The following is a 13626-nucleotide window of genomic DNA, read 5'->3' as shown; positions in this document are numbered from 1 at the left end:
ATTCATTTCTATTTGATCACCGCTGCTCAGCGATTCTGGCAGCGTGACCAGTGTTGCCGTGTACCCTAGCCTTATTGCAGACTATTGGCAGTTCAATTGTAAACTTTTAGTAGGAATAATAGAGAACTGGCACAACATAGAGTGCTCTAGAATTGATATTACATGGGGAATGTAAATAGTTACTAAAACAGATATGTCCGAGATATGTCACAAGATGAATCACATACATTACATTCTGGTCCGAGGGACTTGCCAATGTACGGCAGAGCAATGAAAGGTATTTCGGTGCCCTAGACCAGGAAGAAGCGCATGTATGGGGAGGGAAGTATATCAGGAGAACTAAAAGTTTTAGCATTTGCAGGCAGGTTATTATTGCATATTACAGGAAATTACAAGCAGCCTGTATAGGGCTCTGAAGCAGATGGATGGTCATTGCACCTCTGCTAATGAAGTTGTATCGTCAGAAAAGGCTACAATTTGACCTCCGCTGATTGGTGAAGGGTTGCCATCTCCGATGAGTCACATATTCTACTTCATTGATCGGATGGATGTTGGCGTGTCCGGCGAGAAACATCAGAGAACAAGTACCCTGCAACCATTACTGGAAGAACACAACAAGCTTGTGGTGGCAGTGTTATGATCTGGGGAATGTTTTCATGGCATTCTTTGTGCCACTCATCCATATGGAAGGCCCTCTCAATCGATTTGGGCATGAATTTATCCTTGCAGATCATGTACACCCATACATGCTGATTGTCTTCCCTGGGGTGGACGGGATCTACCAGCAAGACAATGCGGCATGTCACACAGCTAGAGATGTCCAACACTGGTTGGAAGAGTATACCGTGGGTCTGCAATACACGGGACACCGGCCACGTGCATTCCGCATCACGGATGCGGACCCATTCACTTGAATGGGTCCACAAATCGGGAGATGCAAAACGGAAACACGGAACGGAACCCTACGGAGTGCTTTCGTGGCGTTCCGTTTTGTGCTTCTGTTCCGCAAAAAGATAGAACTTGTCCTATTTTTTTGCGTGACGGACAGATCGCGGACCCCATTCAAGTTAATGGGGTTGCGATCCTCATGCGGCATCCCCACGGTCGGTGCCCGTGCATCCACAGCACGGGCACGGGCAGCACACGTTCGTGTGCAAGAGGCCTTACACATTGGTAATGCCCTTAAAATGCTGATTTTGTGAATGCTAATTGCACCCATCAAAGTGTCTGAGAAAGTGCCAATCAGGCTCACCCTGATGTCGTAGCAAATACCTGCAGCCACCCTTTGAGAGACACATTTACTCACTTCCCATTGGGTTCTAGAGAAATGGTATAAATCTATATGCAGTGAGCTCCCCCTAGTGGGGGCTGCAGGCAGCAAGAACTGAGTCACTGAGCCAGAAAAATAGAGATTTCCTACTAACAAAGGCGTTGTACACTTGGCAGAGCTCTCAGTGGGGAGGTTAAGCCCAATCTAAGGTTTGCTTTGGGGACCTATGGTGTCTGTGTACACCCTTATTATGCATTTCTGGCGATATAACCGAGACACAAGGCACCCCTCAATGAGGCAGCAACTGGTTGTGCAGATGTTATGTGATCTAAATGACACCTACCTGCTCCACCCGAATTTCATATTCCATGTTCACCTTCTTCCCTCTGAAATACTTGGCCCTGCAGGGGAAGGAAATGACAGCTCAATATTACAATGGTTTCATCGTCCTGTTTGAGTCATGCTGCTTGGCATCAGCTCATATAGAGAGAATGGGAGTTTGATGTAAGTGTCCACATTTAAAGAAACACAAAGTAATCCATGACTAAAACAATGGCTGAGAACGCGCTGTTTCATGGCGGCAGTGAAAAGGCTCTCTGTGCCCGCGTGGACAGGAGGTGTCTGTGTAAACTGTACCAAGCTGACCTTACATGCTCCTCCAGGAGGGCGTAGCGTTACGTCTTGGTAACCAGGGACCATACCGCGTCTCGTGAGCTCAACGTAGTTGACATCAAGCAGGCCCGAGGGGTGGTATCCATCACATCCACCTTTTACATATTGATGACCTATCCGATTGTCCACTGTGTGGTGGCCGTGCCAGCTCGCTGCAGCTCAGCCCCTTCACTTGAGACTTTTATAGCCTTAGCAGTAAATCGGTTTTATCTAATACTGGTTTTTACACGCAGAGCTGTTTGCTGTTTGAATTGTTGTTTTCGGGTTCTTGGTCTTTAAAGCCACTAGGGGGCCACACATGCCATAACTGACCCTTTCCGACACCGGACAATGGCCACTCTGTTGGTGCGGTGAGTAAATCAGTCGAACGTATTTGAAACAGAAGATCTTGGACGAGAAAAATACTCATAGACTCAGGTCTCACAAACCCTTGAGGGAAAAGTAGAATCATACAAGAGATTCTTCAATGTTTTGTAAAAGAACGCATTCACACGTTCCTGGCAAAACACCCAGCACTGCCGAGATCTGGACTTTGGCTTCTGCGGGGGGTAGATCTTGGGATCACTTTAAGCAAGTGAAATGCTCCAGTGACTAAACTGTTCTGCTTAATTTCTCAGGCTTAAATTATTGAAAAAAATATTGTGTATTTGTACAGTTCTTACAGGGAAAACATGAAAAATGATTAATGTCGCAGCCCCACCTAGTGGCCAAATAATCATCTTGCTTCACTTTTCAACAAGATATTAGTTTACTTGTCTACCGTGACATCACGTTGAGTCGATTTCAGCATGCTGTGGTGGACACAATGGAGTGCAGAGATCGGATGATGTCACCAATGACACTACAACAACCCAAAATTAGGTGTATCTTTACCTGGTTAGGAGGGGTCTGCAGGGTTGTAAGTACTTCTGGGGGCCCCAAGTCAAGTATATTGCAGACTTATTATTACCCTATCTTCAGCATAATTAAAGGACATCTGTCAGCAGATTTGTACCTATGAAACTGGCTGACCTGTGTCATGTGCGCTTGGCAGCTGAAGGCATCTGTGTTGGTCTTATCTCCATATCTGCCTGCATTGCTGAGATAAATTAAGTTTTAATATATGCCAATAAGCCTCTAGGAGCAACGGGGGTGTTACTATTACTCCTAAATGCACAGCAGCTGCGACGTCCTCTGCACTTTGATGGACAGGACCAGGCAGCATAAATATGATCACACCTGGCCCTGTCAATCTAAGTGCAGAGGACTTGGCAGTTGCAGAGAAATTGGAGCCTCTAGGAGTAACGTCAACACCCCCGTTGCTCCTAGAGGCTCATTTGCATATAATAAAACATCATCTTTCTCAGCAATGCGTACACATATGAAGATGGGACCAACACCGATGTCTTCAGCTGCCAAGCGCACATGTAACAGGTCAGCCAGTGTCATAGGTACAAATCTGCTGACTGATGTCCTTTAAAGTGGAACTGAGAGTTTATTACAATTGTATCCAGTCTAGACAGCACATAGGCAGCACAAATCTCTGTCCTGACCTGGTAGTTTGTTACAATGTATCAGTGCTGTTTTAAATGTTTCAGTTTGGAGACAGAGAGCATTGTCTAGACTGGATATACCTGTAGCAAACAGCTGTGAGAAGTATTGGGGCTGCATGGGTTTTCAGCTTCTAGATGTCTCTATTCATTGACAACATGCATAGATATTAAAAAATGTTGAGAATAATTATAACTTATATTAAAGGGGTACTCCCATCATACAATGGTGTGGCATATAGCAGGATATGTCAAAACATTCGGACTGGTGTGGTTTGCCCTCTGAGACCCCTACCGATTGATTCAGACAATATGTTTTGTTGCAGTGCCCTGCACAGCAGATGGGCCGGTGCCTCGCTCTGAAGGGGATGCCGGACCCCCATGATCAGTAGGCGATGGCGTAGCCTATGCTTACTAGGATAGAAAGCCATGTCATATTCCGGCCACATCCAAAGCTGCCTTAGGAATCTGCTTGTGGATTTAAGATCTTTTGGGGAACTACAAGTCTCAGAATAACTGTCAGGGAATTGGGGTTCTAGCGCACATAGATTTAGTACATTTACGCCTTTATTTTTCTCTCTTGAATTTGCATATATAACGCGTTAAATCAATAAATCCCCCATGAATAGGATTCCTAGCTTTTCTTCAGAATGGATCAGGAAAAATCTCCCATGGGAATAAGTAGGATTCTTTTCTTTTGTGCCCTGATTTATTTTGGCCGGGGATACCATCACTTCTTCTCTTAGCATAGACCCTGCTGTGCATGTAGATCATGTCCACTCACATCCCCGGGACTGTTTGTAGGATTAATCCAGAGATACGACACGTCCGGACAGTGTCTGCTGTAATATAATGACCCAGAGCTGTGAAATGTGTCAACCACTGCTAGCATCCCCCGCCATCACGGGCTGAAGGATCCGGGGGGACAAGGCTCTACTGTATGCGGGTATTGTGTGCAGATAATGACGGCAGCCAGGAGGCACACTGCCTGCTGGGAGATGCCGGGCAAAGATGGGAAAATGTTTAGCAGCTCCTCTCACCAGGGGCCTAGACCTCATCTTCAACACCATCGAAGATAAAGGAATCTCACCTAAATTCCAATGTGGCTCCATAATGATGCCTATATTGGGAAATTGCTTAATTAGCTCTATTGGGGGTTTACAGGGATCTTATTTAGCGGATGTCAACCTGCAGGACTGTGGGGAGTCACATCTCCAGCAGTTGCCTTGCAAGAGCGATCCACAGGATACAGAAGCTGGTTATGGCAGAGAACTGCAGACACTAACTAATAGGGGACTCGGGAATCTGGACAAGCAGTGGTGCAGTATAAAGCATGTGGGAAGGACAGCACAGCAGTTGCAGTCTCTTATGAAGCAGAGGGTTACTATCACACTTAGAGTCCAATACACTGTAGAGCAGAGGCTTTCTTCTTAACCGTTTGGTCATATTTGCCAGTTTTCCAAGAATGAGCAGGCAAATCTGGTGATCAACATCATCACCTCTCCCCATTCCTGTACTTTCATCCAAAACCACAGACAACACCCTGATGCCACCCAGCGCCTGAGTGCTGAGGGAAGAGCAAGAATGGGGAGAAGAGAGTAGCCAAAAGCCTGGTCTGAAGCCTAAATACTTTTATAAATGGGAAGCTTGGGGTCTGATCTTGGGTCCGTAAACAGGAGGGGTCTGGTCTGGAATCTATAAACAGAGATAAGGGGTCTGGTCTGGGGCCTGTATACTTTTATAAAGGCAAGCTTGGGGTCTGGTCTTGGGTCCGTAAACAGGAGGAGTCTGGTCTGGAAACTGTAAAGAGGGACGAAGGGTCTGGTCTGGGGCCTGTATACTTTTATAAAGGCAAGCTTGGGGTCTGGTCTTGGGTCCGTAAACAGGAGGGGTCTGGTCTGGTATCTGTAAAGAGATACGAAGGGTCTGGTCTGGGGCCTGTATACTTTTATAAAGGGGAATCTTGGGGTTAGCTCTTGGGTCTGTAAATAGGAACGGTCTGGTTCGGTATCTGTAAACTGGGGGGGGGTGTCTGTATACTTTTATAAAGGGGAAGTTCGGGGGGTCTGGTCTTGGGTCTGTAAATAAGAGGTCTGTGGTCTGGGGCCTATAAACGGGGAAGCGGGCGGGGGGGGGGGGGGGGGGGTCTGGTCTGGGGACCGTATAGGTGAGGTACTGGCCTGAGGTTTGTATACATGAGGTTCTGGTCTGGTGTCTGTATAAAGGAGAGTCTGTTCTGTGGGTTTATATTTTTGTGTCTGGTATCTGGCCTGTTTTTGTTTAGTAGGTCTGCTGTGCGGTATGTATTCATTTTGGGGTGTGCTAAAAGGGGTTAAATTCACTATCTGTGATCCAAATTCCACAGTATAGGGGCATCGCCTAGATAAATGGATGGAGCACAAGGAAGAAAATTTGATCGGAAATTTTTGCTCCCATCTTTGGAATTTCACTCATCCTTTTCACTAAAGTTGGCTAGTATGCATCTGGTGTGTACACTGAGCACATACCGTACACTGTCACTGGTGTAAACCCAGAGTGCCTTGTGCCGATTTACACCTCACTCCAGGTGGCGCCATTTCCCGACCGCAGGGGGACAACAGCCTTGCAGCTGATACTGGAGGAGGAAGAGGCATGGAGGACTGAAAAGGGAAGAGATAGCTACTCTAAGGTTGGCATCCATTCATTACTATAAGACTGACCCTATGGGAACTTGTGAAGCTGGCACTATAGTCCGGCACTAAGGCCACTACTACTACTATTCATAGGAAGGACTTTCGTGCACAAGTCATTATCACATAATTAAAGGGGTATTCCAGTTATACAGTATAAAAAGGATACAGGATATGGGATAACCTTTAGGGCTCATGAACATGTGCTGCCCGTTCCATGCATTGGGGACTGCAAATTGCGATCCCCAATGCATGGGCACCGTCCGTGTGGCTGGCACAGACGGATGCAACTTGAATGGGCCCATGATCCACCTGCACCACAAACAAATAGAACAAGCTCTATTTTATTGCAGTGCCAAGGCACAGAGAGAAAACCTGCAGAGGAACTCCATAGTGCTTCCATGGGCTTCCGTACCTCCGTTCCGCACTGTACCTTCTGGATTGCGGATCCATTCAAGTGATGCCGTGCACAAACGGCCGGTACCAGTATATTGTGGACCCGCTGTTTGCGGGACCCAATATGGGCACCAGCCAACAACAGTCGTGTGCATAAGCCCTTAGATTGGTGGGGGGGGGGGGGGGTTCTACGGCTGGGATCCCTACCGATCACGAGGGCACCATGCCTAATAGTGCTCCCCGAAATCAACAGAACTGCTGGTTGGGCATGCTCACGGCTGCTCCATTTATTTTTATGGGAGTTCCAGAGATAGTCAAGGGCCCTCTCCAGAACTGTGGATAGGAGATAACGTTATTTAACTGTAATACCCCTTTATGTTTCATTATATTTTCCTCTGTGCAGAGAGAGATGCCCCTCTCCAAATACTAATCAGTACAATGGCGACATCTAGTGTCACAATCTGTAATTACAAAATTGTTTTATAAACCCAAATAGGCCAATTAGGCCTCTTTCAGATGAGCATGCCCTGTGCAGAAATCATGCTCCGTGTGTGAGCTATATAAAGATTTTTATTAACTATTACTATATAGTGACTAATTAAATTTACCATGGATAGCCTAAATAATAGTACCATACAGTTAACACATAACAATGCCATATAGTACCCACCAAATACTGCCATATAGTGTAATCGCTAGATAATAGTTGTCATAAGTTGCATACACAGTGCTTACTGAATAGTGCTTACATAAAAATTGTTGTACAGTTAAGACTGTTATACAGTGAACAGATAATCATACCCAGTGGCGGATTAACAAAGGGGCGTTCGGGTCGGCAGCCCCAGGCCAGGCATCACTGGGGGGCCGAACGCCGACCCGAACGCCCACATACTGCGGTGGGGCACGGGAGCGCATAGTTCCATGCCCACCTGCCGATCACCGCCTAGTAGGCCTGAAGCTTATGTGGTAGTATAATCCCGAAGCAGGCGTGCATGATGACATCATCGTGTGCCTGTGCCAGGACACAGGACAATGGAGATTACGCGCCTGCGGCCTGCCTCACCATCTCGGGCACAGGTAAGTATTGGCTTTTTATTTTTTTTCCTGTGTGTGCCATCTTCGAGGGGAAGAGGAGGACATGGGGGCAAATCTCTTCAGGGTGGGCAGTGTGGGGGCAGATTATTACATGGGGGCAAATTACTTCATAGGGGGCAGTGTGGGGGCAAATTTCTTCATGGGGGCAATGTGGGGGCAAATTACTTAATGGGGGCAATATGGGGGCAAATTACTTCATTGGGGCAATTATTATATGGGGTAGTGTGGGGGAAATTATTATATGGGGGTAGTGTGGGGGAAATTACTATATGGGACAGTGTGGGGAAAATTATTATATGGGGCAGTGTGGGGGAAATTACTATGTGGGGGCAGTGTGGGGGAAATTACTATATGGGGCAGTGTGGGGGACATTACTATATGGGGGAAGTGTGGGGGAAATTACTATATGGGGGAAGTGTGGGGGAAATTACTATATGGGGGAAGTGTGGGGGAAATTACTATATGGGGGAAGTGTGAGGGAAATTACTATATGGGGGAAGTGTGGGGGAAATTACTATATGGGGGAAGTGTGGGGGAAATTACTATATGGGGGAAGTGTGAGGGAAATTACTATATGTGGCAGTGTGGGGGAAATTACTATATGGGGCAGTGTGGGGGAAATTACTATATGGGGCAGTGTGGGGGAAATTACTATATGGGGCAGTGTGGGGGAAATTACTATATGGGGCAGTGTGGGGGAAATTACTATATGGGGCAGTGTGGGGGAAATTACTATATGGGGCAGTGTGGGGGAAATTACTATATGGGGCAGTGTGGGGGAAATTACTATATGGGGCAGTGTGGGGGAAATTACTATATGGAGCAGTGTGGGGGAAATTACTATATGGGAGCAGTGTGGGGGAAATTACTATATGGGGGCAGTGTGGGGGAAATTACTATATGGGGGCAGTGTGGGGGAAATTACTATATGGGGCAGTGTGGGGGAAATTACTATATGGAGCAGTGTGGGGGAAATTACTATATGGAGCAGTGTGGGGGAAATTACTATATGGGGCAGTGTGGGGGAAATTACTATATGGGGCAGTGTGGGGGAAATTACTATATGGAGCAGTGTGGGGGAAATTACTATATGGGAGCAGTGTGGGGGAAATTACTATATGGGGGCAGTGTGGGGGAAATTACTATATGGGGGCAGTGTGGGGGAAATTACTATATGGGGGCAGTGTGGGGGAAATTACTATATGGGGGCAGTGTGGGGGAAATTACTATATGGGTGCAGCCTCTTCATACAGAAAAAAATGAAACTAAAATGGAGGGGAGGGCCAGAGTTGGGTAGACAGCCCCGGGCCTATCATGCACTTAATACGCCCCTGATCTTACCATATATGCAGGGGCGGACTGGGATCTTAAAGTTAAAGTAAAAGTGGCCCCAAAGGAAGGCTCAGGTGCCCCCCTGGGCATCGGCCCACTGGTAAATTTCCCTATAAGGTCTATGGCCAGTCCGCCCCTGCATATGTGATAACATTGTCATAAGAGATCTTTAAGTGGGCTGCACAATGGTAGTGACCAATAAGTGGTAGAAACCACAAATAGTTATTTTAAACCTAGATGTGCCAAATTGCATCACATTTTGCCATAATTGGAGAAACCTAGGTGCACTCACATAATAAATGTAGGACTCTGACTTTACTTGAGATATGGATGCGTACTTTCCCCCTCTTAGTGCTTTAAGCATACATTTACCTACCAATCTGTATGTGCATCATCAATGACCAAAAGAATCTTGGGTTTCAGGACCACAGGAGGGGCAGGAGGTCCTGTGTGTTCCACAAGCCCTGCAGCAGCTTGAGAGGTCGATTTTACTGCATTCGTTATAGAGCTGAAGAGACTGGTTCCAGATGTAGATGTGGAGGATGCTGGGACTTGCTGTGGTGGTTGTTGCTTCCTCTCCAGTGCTGGAGATACTGGGGAGCTGGTGGAATTGTCTGGTCGTTGAAGGTCCATCATGTAGCCATTGGGCAGGTTAGCCACAAAGCTGCTGTCGGAGAGACGTCTGCGGAGGAAATTCATGGCTACGTCTCAGTGCAGGAAGTTAGTGACCTGTGGACTTTTTTGGGTGTCTTGTCTTGTTTTTGTAGGATCTTTGTCCTTTTAATCTAACAAAAAGAAAATGAATTATGATTAACTACTATAATCCTTTCCCACATATGTTTAAAAATACAGCTCCATAATTCTGCCCCTATGTACAAGAAAACAACTGCTTTAACAGTACTCCTATGTACAAAAATGTAACTACTATAATACTACTTCCTATGTACAAGAATATATCTACTATAATACTGCCTCCTATGTACAAAAATATACCTACTATAATACTACTTCCTATGTACAAAAATTAATCTACTATAATACTACTTCCTATGTACAAGAATATAACTACTATAATACTGCCTCCTATGTACAAGAATATAACTACTATAATACTACTTCCTATGTAAAAGAATATAACTACTATAATACTGCCTCCTATGTACAAAAATATACCTACTATAATACTACTTCCTATGTACAAGAATATAACTACTATAAGGCCCATTTCACACGAGCGAGCTTTCCGAGCGGGTGCAATGCGTGACGTGAACGCATAGAACCTGCATTGAATCCTGACCCATTCATTTTAATGGGTCTGTGTACATAAGCGTTTTTTTCACGCATCAGTTTTGCGTTGCGTGAAAAACGCAGTATGTTCTATATTCTGCGTTTTTCACGCAGCCCTCGTCCCATAGAAGTGAATGGGTCTTTAGTAAAAAAAAACGCATTGCATCCGGAAGCAAGTGTAGATGCAATGCGTTTTTCACTGATGGTTGCTAAGAGATGTTGTTTGTAAACCTTCAGTTTTTTATCACGCGCATGAATGCATAGTAAACTTGCGCTGGAGGGGTTAAAAAAAATAATAATAATAATTTAACTCACCTTAGTCCTCCTTTCTTCAGGAACTGGGTAAAGGACCTGTGGTGACGTCCCTCCGGTCATCACATGATCTTTTACCATGGTGATGAATCATGTGATGGACCATGTGACGACCAGAGTGACGTCACCACAGGTCCTTTACCCAGGTCCTGAAGAAAGGAGACAGAAGGAGATGCCGGGCTGCGCTATCAAGTGGACTAAGGTGAGTTAAATTATAATATATATTTTTTAACCCCTCCAGCGCTGTTTTACTATGCATTCTGTATTCAGAATGCTATTATTTTCCCTTCTAACCATGTTATAAGGGGAAATAATACAATCTACACAACCTTGAACCCAAACCTGAACTTCTGTGAAGAAGTTCGGGTCTGGGTACCACATTCAGTTTTTTATCACGCGCGTGCAGAACACATTGCACCCGCGTGCTAAAAAATTTACAACGGAACGCAATCGCAGTCAAAACTGACTGCAATTGCGTACCTACTCGTGTGGGTTTGCCGCAACGCATCCAGACCTTATCCGGACATGCTCGTGTGAAAGAGACCTAATACTACTTCCTATGTACAAGAATATATCTACTATAATACTGTCCCTATGTACAAGAATATAACTACTATAATACTGCCTCCTATGTACAAGAATATAACCACTATAATACTGCCTCCTATGTCCAAGAATATAACCACTATAATACTGCCTCCTATGTCCAAGAATATAACCACTATAATACTGCCTCCTATGTCCAAGAATATAACCACTATAATACTGCCTCCTATGTCCAAGAATATAACCACTATAATACTGCCTCCTATGTCTAAGAATATAACCCCTATAATACTGCCTCCTATGTCCAAGAATATAACCCCTATAATACTGCCTCCTATGTCCAAGAATATAACCACTATAATACTGCCTCCTATGTCTAAGAATATAACCCCTATAATACTGCCTCCTATGTCCAAGAATATAACCCCTATAATACTGCCTCCTATGTCCAAGAATATAACCACTATAATACTGCCTCCTATGTCCAAGAATATAACCACTATAATACTGCCTCCTATGTCCAAGAATATAACCACTATAATACTGCCTCCTATGTCCAAGAATATAACCACTATAATACTGCCTCCTATGTCCAAGGATATAACCCCTATAATACTGCCTCCTATGTCCAAGAATATAACCCCTATAATACTGCCTCCTATGTCTAAGAATATAACCCCTATAATACTGCCTCCTATGTCCAAGAATATAACCCCTATAATACTGCCTCCTATGTCCAAGAATATAACCCCTATAATACTGCCTCCTATGTCCAAGAATATAACCCCTATAATACTGCCTCCTATGTCCAAGAATATAACCCCTATAATACTGCCTCCTATGTCCAAGAATATAACCACTATATTACTGCCTCCTATGTCCAGGAATATAACCACTATAATACTGCCTCCTATGTCCAGGAATATAACCACTATAATACTGCCTCCTATGTACAAGAATATAACTACTATAAAATTGCCCCCTATATTACAAGAATATAACCACTATAATACTGCCTCCTATGTATAAGAATATAACTACTATAATCCTGCTCCTATGTACAAGAATATAACTACTATAATACTGCCTCCTATGTACAAGTATATAACTACTATAATACTGCCTCCTATGTACAAGAATATAACTACTATAAAATTGCCCCCTATATTACAAGAATATAACCACTATAATACTGCCCCCTATGTACAAGAATATAACTACTATAATACTGTCCCTATGTACAAAAATAAAACTACTATAATACTGCCTCCTATGTCCAAGAATATAACCCCTATAATACTGCCTCCTATGTCCAAGAATATAACCACTATATTACTGCCTCCTATGTCCAGGAATATAACCACTATAATACTGCCTCCTATGTCCAGGAATATAACCACTATAATACTGCCTCCTATGTACAAGAATATAACTACTATAAAATTGCCCCCTATATTACAAGAATATAACCACTATAATACTGCCTCCTATGTATAAGAATATAACTACTATAATCCTGCTCCTATGTACAAGAATATAACTACTATAATACTGCCTCCTATGTACAAGTATATAACTACTATAATACTGCCTCCTATGTACAAGAATATAACTACTATAAAATTGCCCCCTATATTACAAGAATATAACCACTATAATACTGCCCCCTATGTACAAGAATATAACTACTATAATACTGTCCCTATGTACAAGAATAAAACTACTATAATAATGCCTCCTAGCTGTGAAGTTGTGTGTCAGTAGCTTTCCTGATGTCTGGAGCAAGCCCAGGGCAGGGATGCTCCCCAGGCAAGGCCCAGGCTCCCAGGCCTATTGTGGGAAACAATTCCCAGACAATCTGTGGATGAAAATCCCAGTTATTTTGAAGAAGATGAATGTGCAGAATGTCAGCAGTCCCAGTCATGGTGTCAGCAGTCCCAGTGCAGCAAGAAGCCAGGATGGGAAGAAAGTAACAGCAGAGAAGAAAGAAGCAGTAAGTAAGAGTGTAATGAATCCACCTACCAGTGTGAATGGAATGTGCAGCGTCCTGAAGGAAAAAGTGATAGCAAAACCACAGTGCAGAAAAACTCAGAAGCAAGAGGCCAGCAGAGATTGCAGGAGGTGAAGCAGACTCCATTGCAGCCCACCCCTCCTCCATGCAGACAGAGAAGAACTTCTCTGGAGAGACAGACCATACAGCAAAACATTCAACAAAATGTCCTGATACAGAGTGACCATACAAGATCTGGGAGCAGCAGCAGTAAAAAAAAGTTGCAAAAAGTGTGGTGGAGACCAAATATGGAAAAGCAGGTCCAAAGCCACAAGTTTCTTCACCAGCAGAGCAGAGGCTTAGGCTGGAAACAAGCAGAGCAACAACTACACCTGTAAGAGGCCATCCTGTGGACAGTCTGCTAGAGGGGAAGAGCACGCACCTGACCGATAAGATCCCAGCACTGGTACGGAGAATGGAGACTCTAAAGAAAGAGAAACTGCAGCTTCAGAAACAGATTGCCTGCAT

At 44.4% G+C, this 13626-nt stretch overlaps 1 protein-coding gene across 3 annotated transcripts in view; it reads right to left on the bottom strand.

The window, feature by feature from the left end:
- SYN3 (synapsin III) overlaps positions 1-13626 on the bottom strand; it is a 337312-nt gene that overhangs the window by 252622 nt on the left and 71064 nt on the right. For 2 of the 3 annotated variants that reach the window (XM_040438056.1, XM_040438067.1), the window contains exons 2-3: positions 9340-9748; positions 1614-1671 (exon numbers count right to left, since the gene is read on the bottom strand). In XM_040438056.1, coding sequence (XP_040293990.1) covers positions 1614-1671; positions 9340-9662 — 381 coding nt within the window. In that variant the 5' untranslated portion in view covers positions 9663-9748. Of the gene's footprint in view, positions 1-1613; positions 1672-9339; positions 9749-13130; positions 13381-13626 lie in introns of those variants that run through there. The other variant, XM_040438061.1, reaches the window with a different exon arrangement.

The sequence above is a fragment of the Bufo bufo genome, chromosome 1 (genome assembly GCF_905171765.1).
Source record: "Bufo bufo chromosome 1, aBufBuf1.1, whole genome shotgun sequence".
NCBI lineage: Eukaryota > Metazoa > Chordata > Amphibia > Anura > Bufonidae > Bufo > Bufo bufo.
The sequence above is the reverse complement of the archived record's forward strand: the minus strand, read 5'-3'. Positions and strand labels throughout refer to the sequence as shown.